Source organism: Eurypyga helias, unplaced genomic scaffold, assembly GCF_000690775.1.
Source record: "Eurypyga helias isolate BGI_N326 unplaced genomic scaffold, ASM69077v1 scaffold1196, whole genome shotgun sequence".
In the NCBI taxonomy this organism is placed as follows: domain Eukaryota; kingdom Metazoa; phylum Chordata; class Aves; order Eurypygiformes; family Eurypygidae; genus Eurypyga; species Eurypyga helias.
In genome coordinates this window covers 5,305-30,512 of record NW_010254411.1, presented here as the reverse complement: position 1 = coordinate 30,512, position 25,208 = coordinate 5,305, and the positions used below count along the sequence as shown (strand labels likewise).

The window sequence follows — 25,208 nt, the reverse complement described above, 5'->3', positions numbered from 1 at the left end:
GCACACAGCCCTGGGCAGCTCTTACCCTGTGGAGATGCTCAGTGTCACTCTGTGTCTTCCTCCTCAGCCTGGCTACATTTTCTCAGTGCTGGAATTAATTCATCAAGCACAGCAGGGCATTGTTGGAAGGAGCAGAGGAAGAACCTGGTTGACCTCAGGTTTGTGGCAAAGATTTGTTCAGGCATCAGCATGCAGGAAGCCACTACCTAGAAGTGGAGTCCAGGACAAAGTATTTTGGAGAGGCCACCACATCCAACTGAGGGAAGGACTGTGTAGATAATGGCTTAGCTCTCAACTCCATCACAGACAGACTCAAACTTGCTAAGCCTGCCAACTTAGCAGCTTCATTGACTTAGACCTCAAAACCCAATGTCTCTGTAACATAGACATGTCTCTCTTCCTGTCTCCTCTTCCTCCCTCCCTACATGGCCTGGAACTTCATAAATGGCAGTCTGAGCTCCCCTGGAGACTATTTTTAGGAATTCGGTACCTGATTTAGAGAAATCTCAGCTGGCTCACCCCAAAGGTTTCTTTCTTTAAGATTAAAGCATCAATGTAAGTCAGCTAATGTGCTGTCATTAGGCTGATTGCAACCAGGCAGCTGTGGGAAGATTACCAAAGGAATCGCCAACTTCACCCTACAAGAGAAAAAAAAAAAACAAACAAAACCCACAGTTCAGGAAACATAATAAAAACAAATAAAATACCATCTTTATTAAAGTGAAAACAACATTTGTTACAGATGGGCTTGCTGTGATACTTTCATTTGTAAAGCCTTCATTTCCCTTACTAAAGAGTTCTGGTTTGGGCAGTTTCCAGTAACAAGGCCTCTACTGCTATCTAGACCACAATCTACCCTGAATTAATTTTTAAAGAGGTTTGGGTTTTTGGTTTTGTTTTTGTTTGTGGTGTGTTTTTGTTTTTCCCCAGAAGACATGATGTTGCATATTTTGGAAACACTTAAGCACTACCTGCTCTTTGCCAGTTTCTTGGGTTTCTTTAATTGAGTTTCTTTATGTGAGCCATGACATAATGTCTTTGTCATGTATCCTTTCTATATTTTTTAGGATCACCTGAAAGCTTTTGACCAGGAAGTAAATGCTTTTGTGGACTATATGTTTGGACCTCGAGGTAAGTTGCTCCACCTGTAGCCCTTTTAGGAAATACCTATTCAGTTCACCAGTCAAAAATATTCTAATAAACAGAAGCAGTCAAAATCTTCTACCTGAATAACTTCTCATTGAAAAATGTGGATTAGACAGAATCACAGTATTCGCAGGAACACACAGTTATCATAGGAAATCTATCAAAGTGCTGCATTTATAGAGAGCCAATAGATTTTGGTTTGACCGTTTGACATATTATCTGTAATACAAATTAAAACCAATCACAGATTCTGCTGAAAATGAAAGAAATTAAACTGATTTTTTTTCTTAAGCTTGAAAAAAACAGCGCTAGATTTGAGAGCCCTCTGTTTTTTGAGAACAAAGGTTTTACATCATAACAGATATAAGAAAATTGAAAGGCTGGATTTTTCTGAAAGTGGAAGATCTGTTTTGGGACTCATTCTCATTCATAATCTAGTTATTGCTTGGTCCAGCTACCTCTGAAATAACCTAATTCAGAAGGATGCTTGAAGCAAAAAGCAGGAAAGGGCTTTTAACACTCTGCAGGCTCACATTCAAAATTTTAGTAAACCAATAGATGGGGTAGGAGGACAGATGCATCTTTGTACTTCCTATTCTTATCCAAACTGCTTTAGAAAACAAGAATAACTTGAATAATTGTAGCTTGGAGGTGCCTCATTACTTTTTTCAGTCCTAATAAAATATATTTTAAAAAAAATTCCACACTCCACCCTGAAGTACCTCTGGAGAAAGAGAAAAGCTACAGCAAGGTGAGGGCAAAGCATCCAAGTCAGGGCTAAGAGAGCCAAGCAATTAGAGGGAAGAGGTAAAGTCAGGAGCTTAATCAGCAGACAATCTTCAGGTGTAAGGTGTAAGGCCACCTTGCTGTTGATAGGACTGGGCTTAAACATACAATTTCAGGAATAGCCTTGCAACTTTTCACCATGATCAAGCCCAGAACTGCTGTCCACATATGCTTATGTATTCTTGTTTTGTTGCATTAATGTCCTCCAGGTCCCAGAAACAGTTTTTACTTCATTAGGAGGAAAAGGAAACAAAAGCTGTAGCATTCTTAAAATCAAGAAAGTCTCACTTTTCTTAGCTGGCTGGCTGGCTACAAAACCTTTTCCATCATTTCTGCAGGGGATGTGAAGCTTGAAAGAAAGATTTCTGGTGAAGAAATACTGAACAGCTGGGAAACTGCAGCAAAAGTGATTAAATTGGAATAAGTTTTAGTAATTGTTTCTACAGTAGTGCATTTTAATATTAACAAATAAATGTGATCACAAGCATAAAAGTGCTATTTTTTTTTTTTCAAATGGACATAATATTCTCCTTCATTATTCTTTCCTTGTTAGTCCAGAACAAATAATTTGAAGGAAAAAACCATAGTTAATCCAATGCAGAATATCACACAGGTCCTCTTGGGCTTTCAGAAAGCACTTTAGTTAAATATTATTTGCATTACTTGCCAAGTACATCACCATCCTGCTCTGAACATCAATGCTGAAAATAGCACTTATTTGTATGTGCGTCTTCACTATGATCTTTAATTCAACTGGTGGTATAATGACACAGCATCATGCATTTCGTGAATAACGTAGCTCCCTCCAATGTGTTTATACACATAAATAATTCACAGATTAAGATATAATAAATTTTTGAGAGCTTCCCCAAATGTCTAAACCCAACAAACCATTCCCTTCTTTCTCACCACTGGTTTTCATCCACAGTGCACACTTCATTAAGCAGCAAGATGGCTTAAAAGGACAGATAGTGCTCTATTCTTTTTTTAAAAAAATTAATCCCATATTTATGGGCTTATATTTTTAAGTAGTAACTCATGAAATACTGGTATCACTGCACTAGTTTCAGTCATTGTTACCAGGTGTGACATGCTCACATGGGTAGCACCAGGTTAACGCAAGCTCCAGTACTGCACTGCTAGAATAAGGGGTGTACTACCAAAGATCTGAATTTGATTTTTTTTATGTAGGCACGTTTACTTAGTTCATTGGTGTCAGCTACACTTTGTACACAAATTTACCTCAACGTTTGCTTGTGAAATAGCAGACCAAGTCCTTTGAATCAGGGAATAAAAGCCATATGTGTGCCCACCAGTTGCATCTCTTAATAAAAAGTGATCTTACAGTTCATTGTTGGTACATAATATTATAGGTGAAAGATTATTTAGGTTCAAGGTAAAATGAGAAACAGTAAAAAAGCATTATTGTTCTGTAAGACAGCATTTTTCCAGCATCACCTTCTTCTGCAGTGTGTTGTTTGGTGTTACACAGAATTAAGGAATATTGAATTGCAGGAGCTAAACTTAGTTAATTGGTTTCTTGTTTTATCTGTGAAAGAAACAAAGGTGGTCAAGAATAGATATATTTTAATAAAGTTATGATAAAATGATTAACACTCCTCCTTAATTGATTATGAGCATCAGCAAGGCTTTGGTGTAAAACCACCTACACCCTGTGCACCTAAGCAGGTCTGAATGTATTCAGACACCAACTGGCCCAAGCTACACAGAAAACTGAATCAAAATGTTTCTAAACCTCACTGATAAAAGCCTGATACCTTTTTGAAGGGCCTGGGAAGCCTGCCACTCATTTCAAAGGAGCCAAGATTTCACCCCAGGGGTCTGGCACACTGCAGCCAGTGACCGTGAATGAGTTTATTCATGGAGTGATTGGAGCTTGCGGGATCCTGCCCCTTCCCCTGCTGCAGTCCAGCACTTCCACACTGTGCCTTTATTCACTGCCTTGGTCCCAAATTCAGATGCTGTGTGGGTTCAACATTGTAAAAATAATCCTTTCTCCTACTGACAGCATACCTTTATAGTACTTGAACATGGAGATCAAGCCGTCAGTCAACAGAAATACTCTTGATCTCTCCTTCTTCCAATAACTTCTTTTGAAATACACTTCCTTTCCTCTCCCTTCCTGACACATAAAAATCTCACCCCTCTTGTCATTCAGGGATAAGCGGAAGAGGAAATAAAACAGTCACATTCCTTGGCTGCTGTTTATAAACCACTTGCTACCAATAACTGTCTTACCCTTCCAGGTACCAAGGTCAGGGTGGAAAACAATCAGTAAGAAGGTACACATTTTAATAATTTCTCTCGAAATGGAAATAGTACAGATCTTAAAAATACTCGACATGCTGACCCAAACAAGCAAGCAAGTTCTGTGTTTGCATGGATCAGCCCACATGTTTGTGGCCACTCACAGCAGAGTCAAAACTTCGAGGACATACGGGGGCAGCATTCAATGCTGTGTGGTTTAATTTGTACTCTCATCTCTTCCAACGACTTTTCCTCTTTGAGCAAACATGCTGTTTCGTTATCTACTGATGACAGTTGGCCTTCGTGCAGGAAACCCTTATGCATGAAGTGTCGCAATCTTCAGACAGGCAGACCCTTCTTCAGGTAGCAGCTTTGCTGACATGACTGCTTTCTACATCTTCATTTAGGACAGCAGTTAAATTAAATCCCTGTGCTCCTAAAACATACACTAGGTCAACACTTACACACATAGTCTTTACCTGTCCCACCACTCCTGTGTCCTGTATAGAGCCCATATGAGAGAAGAAACTGTTTGGAGTCCACATGGGAGCAGAAACTCCTCAAAAAAATCCATTCCAGAGCTTCAGACGTGGCTTGTGAACTTTAAGAGGGCTGTTGGAAGTGTTTTGCTCTCACACGGAGGTGATCTTAAGTAGACATTGAGATACAAGATCCGAAGATATGAAGTTCTAGCTTGGTAATGCACAGGAATGCAAGGCCACCCTAAAGGAAGGATGGTGCTTTGTCATAGATGGTTGTGCTGTTGTGACTTCTTTAATCCTATATCTACTGCTTTAATCCTACATGTCTCCTCTACACCTGGTTTTTAGAAGTCCAGAAGGGAAAGTGAAAACCAGGCAAGCACTGGACTTCCACAGTTAACTTAGGTCCGATTGAAAGTCTTACCTGCAAAAGGGCTAACATTCCATGCGGAGCCCAGATCCAGCAGATGAGCATTACAGCCAACCCGATGGAAGCAGGGTGGAAAGAGGAGGGAGACTAATGAGAAAGAAAGTGGATGCTCACAGCCCTGTCCATACGCACATTACTCCAACTCACTTAAAAAAAAAAAAACTCGCTTTACAAGTTATTGTCTGAACAAAATTCTTCGGAAAGAAGAGCCAGAAAGAAGAGCCGGAAAGAAGAAAAATAGTATAATTTTTTTCATGCACTGTGAATACCTCTTCTGCTTTTAGAATTTTTAACATAATCTGTGTCTTCGCAAGAATCAAACAAAGTAACACAAACCGGTTTGTAGGAGTGGGAAGAACCACTGTGCCTTCTTGCTGACTTATTTCTTCACTGACTCCATAAATCAGGATGGATTTAGAGTAACCTTTTTGAAAAAGTATCCATGATGTCCCTTGTTCTTCTCATAGATAGTTGTCTGAAGATGATTGCTGTGGAAAATTCATAATTTTGCTCCATTTTGGGGAAAAAGAAACCCCACTCCTTTCACTCATGGCATCCGGTTGCTCATAGGACAATGAAGCAGTGCCTCCAGACTGGCACACAGGATTAGGCTTTGCTTATGTACATTCAACTGTCTGATTATGGCCAATGGGATTACTGGTGTGAATAAGGCAAGCAGGATTTGACCTTAATATTTCATTTCAGGACCAGGCAAATGGGACAAACTGTGAGAAAGCAAGCCCTTGTCTTGCCAAATAACTCTGACAACTATCTAAGTAAACATTTGCCATTTGTTTTTCGTAGTTAATGTTTTTGAAATGAACTCCACTTGTATACGTTTTCTAGCAAATGTTACATACCTTCATACTTATATGCAGAATTAATATATGAACTGGCAACTTTACCAAGTATTTATGTATTTAATACTATCTGCAAGCTTTCCATTGAGCTGATTAAACTTAGTAGTTAATTAGATCATATTTAAAACATTAAATTCAATTTTTAAAAGCATATAGGAATGTTTTCTTCTTGTCATTTTCTCTTTCCTGGTAAAATAAGGAGATTTAAATTATAAAATTATTAGGGATAGATATTATTAAATTATTAGGGAATATTCCATGCAGTTTTCAGCACACATTCTCTGAATTAGTGTGCAGTATTGGGGAAGTAAAAGCAATGGGTAGCTCGTGTGGGCAAAGCATGGCAGATTCCTTCTCATGCTTTTAGGGGACATGTTATTCACAATGTGTGTGCTTTACTTTAGCAATACTTCACCACAGTCGCTTCAATTGCCTGCTGCCTGCGTTTCTTTTCAGATGCCAGGGTGAGAGGATGGTTCCTTTTGGACTCTTACCTTCCCACATTTTTCCTTACTGGAGCATACCTACTCTGCATATGGCTGGGCAACAAGTTCATGAAAGACAGGCCTCCTTTCTCTCTCAGGGCTCACCTCATCGTATACAACCTTGGGATTACGCTGCTCTCCTTGTACATGCTCATAGAGGTAAGTGTTCTTCCATGCCGTGCGGTTGAGAAAGTTGCACAATACAGTTTTTAGCAGAAATATCTTAGCAACAGATAGTTTTGCTAGGAAATTTAACATCAACGGCAAAGTAAATTTAAGACCAAGAAGAGTCCCTTAGCAATTGGGCAGCCAGTTAGTTGTACAGAACCTTCTCAGCTTAGATCTTGGCATGTTTTAACTGTCCTTCCTGAGTTACAGTCCATACCTGGGGACAGCTGTCTGCTATCAGGACAGTGTCCACAAGCCTGAATTTGAATCTGCAGCAATTGCACAGCTCAAACATGCCTAGACCTCATTCTCATACCCCTTAGTACACCCATGGATTGGGTTTCATTTGTATGACTGTCTATAGGATGATTTTTCTATGTACAAATGCTCAGGCTTAAACATGAACAGATTTATAGATAAGAGTAAGGGTCGATTTATGTGTGGTATTGGCAAATCAATGTTATTTTTCTGCTCTCCTAAGAAGCTTTCCTTATATAGTCAGACAGTAACAGGCAGATATTAAAAACCTGCCACTTCAGCCAAAAGCAAGTGCTGTGGGACTTGGAGCATGAATACTGTCACACAGATTATTTCCCAAGTACTTATCGGGAAGAAACATGCTCACAGAAATCAGGATCCATTCAGAACCAGAGGAGAGGTTTGAATGCCTCTGACGATTTTGCATCAGCAAAGGACTCCATGCTCCTCGGCAGATATCTGTGTTTTCACCTCCCCAGTGGGGAGCAGAAGCCAAAAGCCACTATGTTGATATTATTTGGGAGCTCCCTGTTCCCAGCCTCGTGATGACTGAGGTACATTAATATGAAAGTGTTAACAACCATCCATTGTGGCCCTGTAAAACAAGCACTAAAAGACAGCACAATTGCTGGAAGGCTTGATGACTCCATATTGATTGTCCTACAGAATTTAAATTAGCACTTTGATGTTGAAATCCCTATTTTGCTCAAATATAGACAAATGTCTTCAGTAGCAGGACTCAGCAAAAAGGATTAACTGAATACAAAAAACACTGCTCAGTTCCCCTTGCAGGCTGATTTGGCCTGCCACAAGTATATGAAGAACAAAGAGAATTTTAACAAGTCTCACTTACGTGAACTAAGCAAACGTGGGTTTTGCCACCTTCACATCCTTGTAGGCATTGTGTTGAGCCAGCTCCAGTTCAGCTGCCTCGCTGCCCTGGCCTTCCTGAGGGTAACTTTGCTGCAGATGATTGTTGAGTTGCATTAGTCCTCATATTAGTCCCTTTAGACCTTGATTCTGTAGCTGGAGGCTGTTGATTTATGACTTCCAGACTGCAACTGGGCACAACTGGCATTGACTCGTAGCTCCACATTCTGCATTTTTCCAGAACCAAGGGGATATCACAACTGATCTGCACTGCCAGCTGGTTTGCTGCAGATTTCACTCTTGGCTCTGGACTGTCAGCCAGGCTAGTTTTACACAGTACAACACACTCTTCCACAATGGCAGCTCTGTAGTTTTTCATAGTCGACTTGCTATCACAGCTTCTCCTGTGAAGGAGCAGAATGGAAGTTAAGACATGCAGACCTGCCCGAGGTAGCTTGCACATCCCTGCTGAAGGAGAACAGGCAAATGGGAGAGCAGAAATTATCTTCAGTACTTAATAAAGTGATGGTGACTCAACAGGGAAAAATGTCCCACTTCCAAAGCTTCTCTTAGGCCCTTATTCTCTCTTCTATGGACAGTAAGTTCTTCAAGGCAAGAGTTACCTATACATAGAGCACTATCCACAGTGGTTTCTTAGGTAAACACAGCCGAGCACTCCAGTGAGCATGATTAAGGATTAATTCCTAGTTACAAACATTTATAATAGTTGTCTTATTCCTCCATCCTCCCACTGCACCTCTAGTCTCTGTAACAGAGATAAAACACAAAATAATAAGCTCTAGAATAGAGATAAAACACACCCAAAAAAAAAACCCACCACGACACAGTTCACAGTTATTAGCATTGTTCTTATCTCTTCTTGGCTTTGTTTATAAGGTGCCACACACCTCTTCTTGTGAATGCTCTGCAATGGAGTGGGTGCTTCTTAGACATTCAAAAGAAAAGTTACCTCATTGAAAAGAAAGGATGTATCTCCAAATGCAGGCTGTCCCACGTGACAGCTTTAATGAGAAACACAATAAACCAGTTGATGGGGATACCTGTGCTGCAATTCTCCCCACCAAGTTTTAGCTATCCCTTGACTACAGCTGATTTGTACAACCTCAAGGCAAAGGTCATAACAAAACATACTCATAACAAAACATTCAAAACAAAATAACAAAATTCAAACATACAAAACATAACAAAATTCATAACAAAAGGTCTGTTGTTAAATCTCCAAGGGAGATCTTCCTTTGAGCCAGAGCTCCATGCACTGCACCATAGGCATGAAGTATCTGGGGGCTGATTTTAGCTCCATGAGCTCTGAGGTCAAACAATCCTTAAAGTACTCTGAGGAACAGCTCAAGGACAACTTTAAGATGTGCCATTAGCATAAGGTCAGACACCTCTATTATCCAGGAGGGACAAGGTCTAAAGAAAAACAGCTGTACCCAGCTGGGGTGGTAGGGTAGTGGAGTGAAGACCTCTCTCCTCACACTCCTGATACTCCTCATCCTCTCCATTTCCTCCTTCAGCTCCACCACCATGTTGAACAGATCATCGACCTGCTCACACCTCACACAGGGGCCGTCTCTGCTGCCCCCAGGTACGAGGGACAGACTCAGGCACTCCCTGCAGCCGGAGACCTGCACAGCTGCATCCCTCAGTGGGAGCACTGTCTGGGTTGCCACGTTCCTCCCAGCAGCGGCTTTCCTCCAAGTGGTCTCCATGGCTGGGTCCTGCCTGTGCACACTGCCGCGCCACGTCGCTTGTGCTCCCTGGGAGAGGTTTAAATCCCCTGCAGTTGCTCCCGGCACTACCCCCGAGTGACATTAGTCGCTCCCGCAGGGGCTGCCGGTACCACGCGGGCTTCCTGGCTCCTTCTCTGCTCCCTGGGGGCCAGGAACCCCTCTGCTCTCCTCGATCGAGCGCCGAGCCGCAGCAGGAGCTGCTGCCGCTGCCAAGTCCTGTGCTGACCGAGCTACCAGTCAATGAGCACCAACTATGGGCAGAAAACCAGCTTACTGTGAAAAGCAATAGGTCTTTGCATATTTTAAAGTTACTCCATGGGCAAATCAACTCAAACTATACTCCAGGGATGCAACCTGAGGCACAAGAGGCCAAGATAAGGTTTTCAAGTTCACCACAGGATAAAACTGTCACAACTCCAATAATAAATGAAAGCTGGAAGCAAAAAGAGGCCAATGCTGATCTCTGAGTTGTGAAGTTACTCAGGTGAGGATACTCCCTCATTAATAGGAAAAGACTTAATCTCCACTGTGGCCTTAGGCTGCTTTCTGCAGCAGTATCACCTCTGCCCTATTTAAATTAAACCTCGGCTAGTCATCAAGCTCTTACCCAAGACCTTCTGTTGAGCAGGCACCGAGAAAACCAGGACACTGACACCATCTGGGTCAGATTAAAAGGGGATCTGGAGATACGTGGCGTTAGCACAGGGGTGGCGTGATGTCTCAATCTGCCTGTATCCCCAGGTAGCTTCACAGACTTATTACAAATCCATAGGATTTGTAAGCAAGCAACCACATCCACGTGGAGAAGCAGGACTTGCATGTGAGGAACCCCTGATTCAGAGCAACGGAGAAAGAGCAGAACTGCACAAGTATCACAAGCTCAGTGCATTAAGCTGTTGTCTTGGTTTCAGGCAGGAACAAGCTCCTCTCTTACACAGTGCTGGCTAAGCCTAGTGCATTAACCTTTTTAATGAAGCCAGAAGAAAATCTTTTACCTTACAGGATTATAAAGAAGAGGAGTAAATTGCCTTCCACTTTACTTGCTTCCAGGAGCTGAGAATTGACCCTCAGTAAGTCAGATTTCTGAACTGGAGTCATGACTTACATATCCACTGGTGCCAAGACAACACGACAATTTCCACGAGTACCAGAATTGCCTTCTCTGTATCCTCCGATAGCAGGGAAAGGTCAGAAGCACAATACTGACACAGTAAGGTCCACCAGCAACCGGTTTTAGCCCTACACATTGCAACTGGGAACGTATCTCACAAATTACCAGAAAGCCCGGTATAATGCCTGGATTTGGGATAACTGTGGGAAAAATTAAAGGAACAAAACAAAAAATAGGAGCAACTCTTTTATTCCACCATTCCAATGGCTGACATGACAAAAATTTGCTTCCTAACTGTGCAAATGTTAAAAGGATAGAGCTCTAGCAGCAGAAGGGCTAAGTAAAATTTTAATAGTGCAGGTAATGAGGAAAGGTAAAAAAAAGGCATAGAATCTAATTGATTTCACTGTCCTGGAATTTTACCATAGAAACCCAACTTTAACATATTACAATCTTAAAAAAAAAAAAAAAAAGGAAAAAATAAGTGCTTTAGTCCTTCATTAATTGTCTAGAAGTTAGCAAATGTAAATTTAACAGAGAGGCAAGAAATTATTCTCGATTCATAAGAACTGGTGCTTGAGGTGAAGGCTTCTTTGAATAATTCTTTAATTAGGACAGAAAGACTGTCTTAACCTTAGGGGAACAAGAGGAAGAGAACCAAGTGAGAAACCAGAAGAAATCAGGTACACTTTTCCATCATTTGGAAGAAAGAGAAGTGAGAAAGACAAACTAGACAAGAGGTCACCAACAGTGTGTTGTAAAGCGGTGAAACCTGAAGACAAAAGTAAACAGGTTTTTTTGAGCAAGTAAGAACTTTGACTGGATAAAGTTAAATTCCCAGTTGTTATGTGATCTTAATCAGATAATTTGTTGGAGAACTGAGGAGCTGACTTTGCTGTTCTCACCTGCACTGATTTTAGGTGCACACGTTGTCCTTACTTCTCAGTTTTCGCCGAGTTCTCCACATCTTTTCTACTGACCTTTCTGAGCTCTGCATTTAGGTCAAATGTTTAGTCTACTCATGAAAGTGGCAGTACTCTGGATCTCACCTGCCCAATTCAAATATATTTCAGGCAAACCTTAATGGAAAGCAAGAGTAAAATTTTATATGATGAGTTTTTTTCACATGTGCAAAGCTTCCAATACAACCACTGGTACTACAAAGTCACATATGGAAGCTATTCAGAATAGGACATATAATCAAGAATCCATGGCAAATAAGCCTGGAAGGGATTTGTTTTAGCCTATTTCACTATTCCAGACAACAGCAATACACAGAACAGTCACCATTCAGAAATTCAGGTAATTTTGAAGTTATTAGTTCACTAATCCTTTTAGCAGTCTCCCATTTATGTAAGGGGTATTAAATGGAATGGGCTAGGAGTTTCCCAGTAACATGTTTTTTCATTTGAAAAAGCTTTTGTTGACAGAAAAAAAAAATGCAGATGTTTATCAAAACAATGAAGTTTCTGACTTCAAAATAAGAAGAAAACATAGGGCCAATTTTTCTCCACTCTGGAATAACCAGTATCCTTCCAGTAAGGATGCCCAGGACGGAGGAGAGACCCAGCATGCAGTCCAGCTGTACATATTGCAGGTCAGGATAACAAACTCCAGTTGGCATATTACAGAATTAGCCAATCTGGTTTTTGGACTACCAGATATGTAATTATTGGATCTCTAACTAGACCCTGTATAGAGACAGAGAGCATTATCAAGGAGTAGCCCAAAGCATGCTCTTTACATTTCTGTCCCCATGGCGGGGGGGGGGAAACCAAACACACCACAGCAAACCCACACACCACTCAGCTGCGTCATAAAGAGGATCAACAAAATATTTTAATTGTGAAAAATCTTGTGGGTGTTTCCTATTCAGCACCTGTTTCTTGTTGGGCACAACACCATTACCATGTAATACTACATTTGGGGAAATGGAGGCACTGACCAAGTGGCAGGGTTGAGACTAGGCTCCTGGAATCCTCCAGTCCTGGGCTGAACAGTCTAGCCCATGCTGCTTCCCTATGGGGTTTATGGTGTTGCCAGGCTACAGCTTATTTAAGGTCTTCAGGACGTAAGAGCAGCAATCAAGAAACACAGGCTGTTCTGTATCTCAGCTATCCATCTAAAATCTGGCATTATACCACAATTCTTAGAGGCTTGGCTAAAAATAGGCAGCCTATATAGAAAGATATTTTTCAACAAATACCAGTCACAGATTCACTACTGAATGTCCTAGCCAGGAAACACATTTGTAAGCTTTTTAGGTATTTATCGTGGTTTAACTCTGGCTAGCCAAATACCATGAAGCCACTGTCAGACTCCACATCCCCTCCTCCAGTGAAGGGGAAGAATCAGAGGAAAAATAAATAAGGAAGCTCATAAAATTGAGATAAGAACTATTTACTAATTAAATCTAAATTAATATATACAAACACTACTAATAAGCAATTAAAATAATAGAAAATAAAACATATGATACAATTAAGATACAGTTGCTCACCACCCACTGACCAATGCACGACCAGGTGCTGAGAAGTGAGAGTCAGGCCCAGAGAGACCGAGAGCCACAGTCCGAGCGCTGTCACAGCAGATGCTGAGTGAACCCATCAGTGATAGCATGACCAGGAAAACTAAACAAACCCACCAACTCCCTCATGAATGAGCCAGCACAGGATTTAGCAAAGCAGCTAACACAGGAGTCGGGGAGAGAGTTAGCAGGTGCCAGGAAATAAATGAGCAAGAGAGTAAGAAAGAATAATGGCTCCCGGACCCCCTCCTCCCCTCTGCCCCAAGCATGATGTACTATCAATGAAATACTCCCTTGGTCAGTTTGGGTCAGGTGCCTGAACTGTGTGTCCCAGCACTGCCTGTAGCGAGACAGCGAGAGCTGGGAACGCAGCTGCAGGATCAGAAGTGGAGAAAGACCTTGAATTCAGTGCAGGCATTTCCCAGCGCCAGCTAAGACCTTATCAGTGCTGCTCTCTGCATCCAGGAACACAGCTTCCTAGCATCCACGGTCAAGAGAGTTAACTCTTTTCTGACTGAACCCAGCACAGTATTGTTTAACATTGATTTAATGATAAATCTTAAAGGTACCTTCCTCTATTAATCTGCTTATTAGATAAAAGCACTATTGCCTTAGCAGCATTGCAGCATGCCTTCCGCCCAGCCTCTTGGGGATGGGAGGACAATTCAGATGTTGCACCTGTTTGGAACTGAGCACTGTTACTGTCAAGGAGTTGATTTCTCCCTTTAAGACTTAAAAAGGAAAGTTAGGTGAGATTATGAATATCTGGCCTCTGGTTTTAGACACTGAGGCACTTAACGCTAAAATTCACTTAAAATAAATGCAAAGACAAAGTCATTCCTTTCTCCTTCCTGAGGCACTGACCTGAGCTTTTGCTTAGCCTCCTCTTCCTTGGGATCTGACCTGCACATAACTGCTTTAGAACTGTTTTGTCCAACTCGGAGATATTGGGAGGAGTTGCTATTCACAATGACAACCAAACATCTCCTCCTACAGCCAAGGGAAATAGGTGGTCCACAGCACTGCAAATTAGACCCTTCTTTCCACTAGGTAGACTAGTCCCCTTAGTTTAGCAAGGCCTCCATCTCTTGAGGACAGTGATCAGATCAAGATGTTTTAATTAGCCTGAGGGCTGGCATCCCACAGAAAACCCTGTAAAACATCGTATACATAATGACAAGAGGCTTCTTACTCAGTTTTTTTCCCACAAGAAGGACACTAGTGATCATAGAAACACAAAATATCTCAATCTGGAAGAAACCCCTAAGGATCATCAAGTTCAACTCTCTACTCCTCACGGGACAACCTAAAACTAAACCACATGACCAAGAGCACCATCCAGACCTCCCACTCTGAACTTTGAGAGGAATTGCAATTTTTCAAACACTAATTCCAATATTTGTATTTTCTGAACTGTTTCACAGACTCCAAAGTGTTTCAGGAGCCTATTAGGATGGCTCTGTCATGGAAAAAAAAGAAATCAGGGCAAATCAAACTAGATATTACAGTCGTGAACCAGAACTCCAAAGGGATCCTTCTGAAGGGTAAAAGCAGTACATGCAAAGCTTTGCTAATTCTAATTCCAAAATCAACGTTTTATGAGCTAAAAAACTGGTGAAAGTAAATAGTGAACAAAGATATAAATATTAGCACAAATAAATGAACTAAAGTGAGAAGGGTGGGTGTGGTGGGAAAGATCTATGCATTTCCCTGAGACTGCAAACACCAACCCTCTCTCCGGTTAAACTGAAAATATGCTGAATGCCTTACAAGGCTTACTCATCTAACCAGGTGCTGGTGTCTCAGCCTCTTTCTCCAAGGAGAAATACCTTGCTGCTTCCAGGCATTTTCTCTCCAAAAAGCCTACCAAACAGAGCTTTCCGCACAGCTCAAAGAGCACAGAGAAAGCACAGTCAGTAGAAACAGGAATACCCAAAGAGTCACATTACTCTCCTTTCTAGCCTACCTGTAGAGAACAGATACAGGAACAAGCTACAGCTATGTTACTTTTGATGCTGAAAGCTTGAAACGAGCAGGGCACAGGGCCCTGGGTCCAGGCTGTTGGTGCCTATTCTGCTACTCAGCAAGGTGAGGGTCTTTGGCACCATCCTCCAGAACCTGCTGCCCCCTACCCCTGCTGAGATTCCTTACAGAGGAACCAGCTCTTATTACTGAACAACGCAATTTCCTATTATAAAGAAAAGGGCAAGAGTTCGACAGCTGCAATGAAGTGTTGTGAATCCTTGTGCTGTTTATACTCAAGCGAATAAGTAAAGGTCATTTGTTGGTGTAACAACTGGAATCTGTGACAAACATTAGAGCAACAGCAAAATATAAAAGCTTGACTAATAACAGGATGTTGCTACTTAGAAATCTTCCACAGGGCAGCATTTCCTTCTTTACATGATCTGTTTTTTCTGAAAGCTTCAAACAATGCATGCATTAATATTAACTTTCAGGATAGGTTGCCAAGAATGCAAAGCATTCAAAGAATTGTTTTTGAGAGAGAGGGAGGGGATTTCTCACTTCTTCAATATGTCCTGCACTTGCACCATCTCTGCATGGTTAACAATACTGTCGGTTCTGCAGTCGTGATAGCGCTCAGGATATGAAAGGGAACATAACATATTGATTTGGTATCTGAGAAGAGACCTAGTAACTGAACAACTTGTGTCAGGATACCAGCTTCTGTTCAGACATGCAGCTGTCTTACGTAGTACCATCAGGTAAGCTGCTTGCTTTCCACATCACTGATAGCCAACATGACAGTCTTGGCCTAGGATCACCAGGATCCCCAAAAAGTACACTCTGCCTTCTGAGTTTCCCCACTATTTTTTTTATTATGAAGTTAGCCAGAAATCTTGAAAATTACCTTGCAAAGTAAAGCAATCAAAACTCAAAGTGGATTCTCATCTTTTCCCTAAAGCAGACCCAGCAGTAAGGTAGCAACAACAGAGAACAGCAATGGTGAGCTACAGAAAAGCTGCCGTGAAAGAGGAAGGTTAAGGCAGTCAAAACAGATCTTCACTCCAAGTCTTGAAACACACACACAAATCAGAGGGAACTCTTCTGCCAAGACAAACGATGGGGGATTAGACACACAGTATGATCTGCAAGTCTGGATTATACAGAATCATGCAAAAATGAACAAAAGAAGTTAAAGAAAACCCGGCAGTCAAAGACTGCAGGTATTCTTATCCCAAAGGTTGCTCTCCATTTCCATGCTGGCCAATTGTGTCAAGTTAAAGATTTCTCAAGTGCCAAGTTAAAAATCTGTGATATCAAAAAGAAATAATTATCTTTTTTTATTCCTGAGCCTTTAAGGAGTTACTCATCTCATTTTCCAACATAACAGCTATGAATGGAATCCTTGGGAAAAAAAAAAATCTTGCTATACAACCACGCAGGCCAGTTTAATACAGCACCAGCAGGAACGTTTCCAAACCTGTAGCACACTCAAAAAACCCAACACAGATTTTTTTTAAAAAGTCAGCCTATTGCAATCATACACAAATCACAACATTGGCAAAACAGACTAATCAAAAGATTTAAAGTAACAATTTTTTCTAGGGAATTTCTGTGAAGCAATGTATCCCCTACTATAGCAGAGGATTTTATGAGGATTTTATCTTCAGCAAAGCAAAAAAAAGAGTTCTTTTATAAGGGGAGAGAAAAAAAGATTGAAAGAGTAAAGTGGGCCTGCAATTAGAAGCTGAGAAAAGTAAATCCCCAAAGATATATAAAAAAAGAAATGAAAGAGTTTGACCAATTGAAGCATAGGAAACATATGAATTCACAGGTATAGAATGCAGTAGAATCAATAAGGTGAAATTGTTTCAATTAATCTTGGAACAAAAATTACTAAAACTGCATACCTCTTATAAGGTAAAATTGTTCAAGAGCTGTAGATTAAATAACAACGTTATAGGCACATTATATAAAGCATTACTACAAAAATATTCCACATGAAAAGCCAGCATATGGCTTGCCAGAAACCCTCTGCTCCATCAGCACTGTAGCCTGACATTCCATTGCTTTGTCTGCTTCCCAGCGTGACATGTGCTAAAGAACTTGCTTGTGTGCCTACTCCTGTCTCCACCGAGCACTGTGCCTGCCCTCCTTTGCTTCCTCCTGCATTTAACAGCGTGGGATAAAGAGACATGTACAGCATTATGAAATGTTTCTCCCATAGCAGTGCTTTAGATTTTTCTTCTGTTTGCTTGCTTGGCATCGGGAAATTTTTCCTCAAGGTCAATTTTCTATGAACAGCTGTGTTAAGCTCTCTTGATACTGCTTCAGGACAGAGATACAACGTTCAAGCATGAGATTTGGAGTGAGGATCACTGCACTAACAAACAAGAGATGTTAATGGATGCCTCGAAGGCTGCAAAGAGAGAAACATAGAAGATATACCATTTCAGTATATATATTCTCCAGCGCAACCTGGTGCCTTTCCCATTTCAAGCCAGAAGATATTAAGTTGTCTGGTTTAAGAGCATCAGTTCATGGAAGGAGTAGGAACCTGCCGTACTTTTCCATGCCGCTTTTTTGAATAAGCACAGAACAACTGCAGGGGCAAAAAAATGCTACATGGACATAATTGCTGTATTTTTTGTTGCAGCTCATCCTTGCCACATGGGAAGGAAGATACAACTTGCAGTGCCAGAACCTCCACAGCGCAGGGGAGGCCGACATTCGGGTGAGGGACAGCAGCAGCTCAGCCCCCAGCATCCGACGCAACGTTTCCTTCTGCCTCCTCAGTGTAACGCTTCCGCGTTCACGGCACTTACAAGGATGTTACTGATGGCATCTTTACATGAGGGTTTTAATCACGTTGCCCAACAGCTGGTAGCAAAGAAAAAGCACAACCCTCCTGATTCAATACAAATGCATCCTTGCTGTAGAAAGCATGACAGGGGGTATTGTGAAATGCCATATATCAAGATCTGTGATCAAAACAGCATTGCTTGATTATTAAAACAGAGAATATGAATTATTTAAGAAATTTGGCATGTGGAGGGGAATCCACCATCTAAAAACATAACACTTCTTGGGCTCTAGCTGGAAACTGATTTAAGCCTAACTCTAAACTGTATTGTGCTGGCTTGGCTCATCCCAAGTTTCAACACTTATTTCTGCATCTCAGCAACCCTCTGCGATTCCCCACATCAGACTTTCTTTCCAGATAGTTAGACTTCAAGGGCAGAAAGACTGGTTAATTTATATAATTCTCCCCAGTCTTCAAAATTTGTCTGTGTTTTTGCAAGGGAAAAAGTCAGTTAAATACCTTTTCCCACCAATAAGATACTCCCCATTTTCTATTTTAACGGTCTGTAACATATCTGGGTTACATGGTCTGGGACATATCTTGAGCTCTAATAAAGTGTCTCAACTCTAGAGGAGGGTTTAGTCCTTTGTGTTGAGTGTAAGATTTGGATTATTTAAAAATAAGGCAGCTGCCAGCAAAATCTGTTTAGTCCCAAGAAAGTATAAATAGTAGCATCCTTAAAAAAAAAAAAACCACCACACACCCCCACCCCCACAACTGTACCTTTGATTAAAAAATATAATAGTTAGAAAACCCTTCCTCAAAGTTTATTTCTTATAGTATATTTACGTGTTTGTATAAACATATAGTTTATTAAAAAAAGATGCATTTTTTCTAAACTGCTTCATTCAAAAGGGAAATAAACATTGAAGGAGGCACAGAGCTTGTGCGCTTCATTCAGTAGGACACTAATGCCTTTTGGGAAGTTGCATGCCTAGGGACTGATTAAGTACAGCAATATTTAAGCCTTTTTATGGACAGATATTGATCTCCTGCTCCTTTGTTCTTGTGCACATACAGGTAGCCAAGGTGCTGTGGTGGTATTATTTTTCCAAAGTAATTGAATTCATGGACACTATCTTCTTTGTACTGAGAAAGAAGAGCAGCCAGATCACCTTCCTGCATGTGTATCACCACGCCACTATGTTTAACATCTGGTGGTGTGTTCTGAACTGGATACCTTGTGGGCAAAGTAAGTCTCTGTTCACTTCACCACCCAGGGTACAGATCAGCTGCTGCTGGAGGGACAATCACATCACCATGCAAAGCAAGGGTGTCACTGTGCTGTACCACAGCATCCTTAAGGTTCACAGCCTTTCAGAACTGCTGAACGCCTGCAGACTGCAGTAAAGTAAAAAGCATGGTTAAAAGTTCAGGCCAAATAGTATGAGCGCTAGGCCCCAGATTTTCCACTTCACTGCCAAAACCTCCCATGTTTACTTCTCTTCAAACCACTCTCAGGCAGGATGACTCTGAGTAGTACACAGGAGAAACTACATACAAGACCTACTCCAAAAGCAGACAGAGGAGAAAATCATGACCCTAATAAAGTCAGTGTCAATCACGGCAAGTGATCTCAATAGCATCTTTATAAGTTTGATTCCTGTATGCATCAATCTAACATGATGCTTTAACAAGATACTTTACATAATCACCAATTAAAATATCAGTTTGAGTTTGTTTTGAATGAGAATACATCTCAGTCATGTAGTAGAACTACTGGACAGCCAGAACTGATCAATTACAGCCTTACATTTCACACTGAAAAACAAGAAGTAGCAGCATCCTTTGCTTTGTTATATTTTGGGTTCAATATATTTCACAACAGTAATCTTTGAATGACTTAGGAGAATATTGCAATTGTCATCACCTCCTCTCTTGAGGTGGGGAAGATGTATGGTGCCACAGGCCAGTCACTTGTCATTTGTTTGTTAAGCCCAAACAGCAGAAAACTACTTCAGGTGTCTCACAACATGCACATTTCCCAGGGCTTCATACAGCCAGAGGCTTCCTTTGCCCTATTAGAATTAACAGAGTGGAAAAATCAGCAGTTAAGTAATTCATTGGTAATTATTAAATAATTTGATTTTTCCTCTGATTAAATTGGTGAAACCATCTTGTAGTTGTCAAGCACTGCGATCAAACACAGTAGCATGTAGCAGACAATAGTGCTGCCACTTCTCAATAGTGTGTAAGGTACTAAGAGCAATTAATTTGCTCTAGAATTAGTATTTACTAAGTGTAGGTAATTAGAGTAACAAGGTGTTGCCTGGGGTGAAATTCTAGAAATCTGCATCTAGCAGAGGAGCCACTGAAGAAAAACAAGAGCCGTGCTCAAACACAGCCATCCCAGGCTAGTTTAGAGTAAAGCACTTACTACTGCATCAGGGAGCAGGAGAACGGGTGCCTCCCAGTGCTCTAAGCCGCAGCACCAGCAGAAGAGTCACCCACACAGGGGCATCCAAAGGTTAGGGTGACCATGGAGAGACTCATGCAAACAACGTTTGGGAAGGGAACAAAAGCAATAACCTGTAAGTTACAGAATAGAGAAGTGGAGAAAGTGAAAAGTATGGGATGAAAATACAACATTCCACATGAGAAAAACCCTATGGGAAGTATCATTCAGTTTGTCAGTTGTCCCTAGGACAGCATCTCTTTGCATCAGGAATGTCTTCAGCAAAAGGATAAGCGTAGAGGGAAGACTTACCGTATACAGGGAACACAACAATAATATCTTCTCTCCCTTTTAGCAGTTGGTATAAAACATTTCCCTTGTTGGATTTTTATAGGTTTCTTTGGACCCACGTTAAATAGCTTTATCCACGTGCTCATGTATTCTTATTACGGACTGTCCGTCATCCCTTCTATGCGCAAGTACCTGTGGTGGAAGAAATACCTCACTCAGGCACAACTGGTGGGTATCTATTTTAATCTCATTTTTAACAACCAGAAATCCTTCAAAATGCCAGAAAGGACAAAATGAATGATAAATATTGTCATTTGCAGAATTAAGCCAGTTAGAATTCAAATATAACAAAGCTGTCATACAGAATAAGTCACTAGTACAGCTTGGTCTAACTTAATAAGGGAAATTATGTTCAAATATTTTCTTCAGTACAATAGAAACTTGAGAATCCATAAATCTGTTATTTTTGATGTCTTGCATAGAAAATGGACACTGTTTAATCATGCCAAATGGACTGATTAAAGAGTTCTAAAAACTGACAGAGCCAGCTCCAGCAAATTCCAAGAGAGACCCATCACTGGCCAACACTGAGCCCATCAGCAAAGCAGGGGGCACCTATGTGATATTGTATTTAATAAAGTGTAAAAAATACTGCACAGCAGCAGTGAGAGGAGAGAGAAAAACATCCCTGCAGACCCCTAACAAGGTCAGAGCAGAAGGAGGAGAGGGACAGAGATTCCCCTGCACCCATGGTGAGAGGGGAGGCTGTGCCCCTGCAGCCCATGGAGGGTCACGTGGGAGCGGAGACCTGCCTGCAGCCCAGGGAGGACCTCACACTACAGCAGGTGGATATGCCCTGAAGGAAGCTACATCCCATGGAGGGCCCCCAAGCAGAAACACACTCCTGGCAGGAGCTGTGACCTGTGGAGAAGCACCCACACAAGAGCATGTTTTCTGACAGGACCCGTGGCCTCAGGGGGTCCCATGCTAGAGCAGTTTATTCCTTCAGGACTACACCACACAGAAAGAACTCATACTGCCACAGTTCAAGAACCACAGCCCATCAGGAAGGAGCCACACCGGGGCAGTTCATGCAGAACCGTCTCCCGTGGGAGGGACTCCATGCTGGAGCATGGGAAGAGTGTGAGCAGGAAGGAGCAGCAGAGCCAAAGCAATATGGACTGACTGCAACCCCCATTCCCATGCACCACCTGGGGAAGGAAGTCAAAAATGAAGTTGAGCATTGGAAGAAACATGAGCTTAGGGGAAGGTGGTTTTAGTTTTGTTTTATTTCTTACCATCCTTCTGTTATTAATTGGCAATATAGTAAATTAATCTTCCTGAAGTCAAGTCTATTTTGCCTGTGACATAAAATTTCATAAGTTTTAGCAATTGTTCTCCCAGCCCTTATCTCAGCCACAGGTTTTTTGCATCTTATTTTCTCCCCATAAGAGAGAAATCATCTTATTTTCTCTTCATAAGAGTGCCATTTTAATTTAACCCTCACATACATCCACCAGTTTAGAAAAGGAGAGTTTAAGAACACTCAAACTTAAGAACACTTCCTACTCAAACGAGCAGGAACAGGTGACAGTTCTATCTGATTTAGCTAGCACTGACACTTCCTCAGCAAATACTCACACACGGTTTTTCCTCCACAGATCCAGTTTCTGCTCACTATTGCGCACACACTCAGCGCCGCTGTGAAGCCATGTGGATTCCCATTTGGCTGCCTCATGTTCCAGTCCTCCTACATGGCCACACTGGTTATCCTTTTCATCAACTTCTACATTAAGGTAAGCAGTCTTCCAAGAGCTTTCTGACAAGGGTGAGGAAAAAAATAAAAGATACCATTTTAGATAGCAGTCTTGAACTCACATGTAGCATGTGCATCAGTATTTAAAATACGTTTGTATTAAAATGTATATGTCAGTTAAGAATGAGAGATGTAGTAATGTCTGCAAGAGATAGTTATTCAGTAGTGACAACCTCCCCATTCCCACTCAGCTCTTCTGCACTTGTGTAGGGAGTCAGGTACTACTTCGGAGGTCTGAATTCACTCCGTTGGGCAACTTCTTGAGTCTTCCTCCCTCCTTGGAAAAAAAAAAAAAAACAAACAGCTCTGTCTTCACACTCTTTATTTCAACCCTTTTTTAACAGAGACTGCTCCAGCCTGCCTGCGTACATAGCGCTTCTAGTGTAAAGGGCTTAAAATCTCTTTTGACATCAAGAAGTATTACAGCAATACTAGTAAGATAATATCAGCCATGGCACTCAACAGCTCCCTTAACACAATCTGAAGTAAATATATCTGCACCAAACACCAGACAACTCCATTTTATGATTAACCATAAGTTGTGTTTGGGGGACACTAAATAAATCCAAGTATTTTCTTTGGATTTTGCTTTTACAGACATACCGGAAAGCACCTTCAAGAACAGCTGTAAAGGAAACCCCTGTCACAACAGAAATCAAGAATGGTTTCCATAAGGACTACTTTGCTGCTGCCAATGGATTCCTGAACAATAAGAAAGAACAATAAGTATAGTATTTCCTATGATGTTTTTTCATGAAAAAAAAAAAAGACTGAATTACAAGCTTTAGCTTAAACCCTATTTGATTACATTTATCAGTTCTTTGTACCAGACACTTATTAATATACTGCTGTTTAGGTTTTAACAAAACAAACAGAATGACTTGTCCCATGAAAGATCAACATTGGAACAAGAAGGCCAAGGTCTTTTACATGAAAAAGAAAATCTTTCTGTTCTCTAATGCTGACACAAAAACGCCTTACAAAACACTCGACAGATAAATCCATCCATGCCTTCAAAAGGTTAGGACTCTGTTCAGACTAATGCACAGAGCACTTTCTGTGCATGCGAGAGGTCTCGAGGCAAGGCTTTGCAATCGTACCTTTTCCATCACTACACCCCTCTCTGCTTCTTCCCAGCTATTCCCCAAACCACATTCCCTTCTGCAGGCACCGTCAAGGTGCAGCCGTCCCTTTGGACCCATGGGAGGCCTGGGGAAGGACAGAGCCCAGGCGCAGCATCCCACGGTCTGCTGCAGGCATGCGTTACGCTCGCTTGCTTTATGTACGTGCGACCTGACTCAAGCACCACGAAGGCTGGCAGGAGCTTGCTATTTCAGGGGCTGGGTTGGCAGCATAGGGGCTGCCCACTATGGTATATAGAATATATGACATCACACAATTATGTGGGGTTTTGAGCTCTAGTCAGAGCAAAGCAAGTAACTTTGGATGTGCCAAGTTAATAGGAGTTCTGACTAACTGGATTCTGGAAGAACAAGGAGCTCAACAACTTGCTGGAGATAAATCCTTCAAGTGTAAACACACACACAAAGTTAATTCTATACAAACACTGCTAATATGAAGCAAAATGACATGCCAAATATTAGACTGCAAGATACAGAGTATCTTAAAAGTCAATTTAGCAATGAGTTAAGTACATTAAATAGGAATATCTGTGCTAGGTGGGTCTTATTCAGACTGGTCTCTGACTGAAGAAACAGATAGGACTGAGGCATAATCCTCTGCAGGGAAAGCAAGGAGATACTTGCTGTCTGCAGCTGTAACGGTGTGTCTCAGAGGGCAGTCACCATCTTTGCTGCTTCAGTTAACTACATTTACCTCCCACTTAAATTATTAGAAATTAAAAATACTCAAGGTTAGCTTTGGAGATCTGCTCTCACCCTTTTCTTATTTAGCCCACCCCTTCAAAGTATCTACCAGAAGTGGGCACAGGCTCTTTCCACTCCCTTTTTCCAGTTCTGATCTCTTCCCATCTCCTATGTACAAATTCCCTCAACAAAAACATGTTTCAGAGTCACCCAGCCCATCAAGGCCCCCGGACTGAAGCAGTTCTGTAAAGGGACTGTGTCCTTCCCTCCCATCACCCTACAGGATCCCAGGGTAGGAAGGGAACAAGCCACATGCACAGCCAGCACAGAGGGACCAAGAAGCTGCAGAGGTCCCACACGGACAGGGGGCTGTCCCAAATCCTGCTGCTCTAATTCTTCTCCACCTCCTGGGTCAGTTAGCCCCTCTAGATAACCTGGCATCAGGGTGTCTTGGAGACTGCAGGTGCAAAGCCTGGAAGGTTTGTCCCAGGGAGCACCAGGTGTGGACGCAGGGCAGCCAGCCTCACTGGGAGCAGCCTCAGAGGCCACAGGCATGAGGGCTCATGGGTAGGAAGGAAAGGGGCTGAGGAATTGGTACAGGGTGGGGGAAGAACAGATGGGTTTGTCTGGCAGAAGCAAGAGGAGAAAGTGGCACGGATCAGAGTTCAGTTTGAATTTGTCCTTGGAAGTCCCTTTGGATCCCATCTGTCTCCAGCCAGTTCCAGATCCTGCTCCTTGACAGTGTGGACAAAACCTTTCTGCTCCAGCAGAAAACCAAACTTTAACTTCTCAGTTCTTTCCGGTTGATACAGTAAAACCCTAGTTGTAAGAAATTAGCGGGTATGACTAAGTGTTGTGTATGGCCCTAAGTAAACGGAGAGCTTCAGAGCTCAGCAGACAGCGGTTT

At 41.7% G+C, this 25,208-nt stretch overlaps 1 protein-coding gene across 1 annotated transcript; it reads left to right on the top strand.

Moving 5' to 3' along the window:
* Positions 1-1,072: 1,072 nt before the first annotated feature.
* On the top strand, positions 1,073-23,240 carry ELOVL2 (ELOVL fatty acid elongase 2). Its single transcript, XM_010152948.1, has 7 exons — positions 1,073-1,131; positions 6,429-6,616; positions 17,767-17,844; positions 18,994-19,165; positions 20,763-20,887; positions 22,321-22,455; positions 23,073-23,240. Exons 1-7 carry the CDS (start codon positions 1,116-1,118, stop codon positions 23,199-23,201), a joined length of 843 nt encoding a protein of 280 aa, XP_010151250.1. The 5' UTR covers positions 1,073-1,115; the 3' UTR covers positions 23,202-23,240.
* Positions 23,241-25,208: the final 1,968 nt, after the last annotated feature.

Excerpts from the sequence above, each read along its gene's own strand:
- ELOVL2 (XM_010152948.1), top strand. Across the intron at positions 17,845-18,993 it reads CAGGGGAGGCCGACATTCGG|GTAGCCAAGGTGCTGTGGTG; the intron begins GTGAGGGACAGC and ends GTGCACATACAG. Across the intron at positions 20,888-22,320 it reads ACCTCACTCAGGCACAACTG|ATCCAGTTTCTGCTCACTAT; the intron begins GTGGGTATCTAT and ends TTTCCTCCACAG.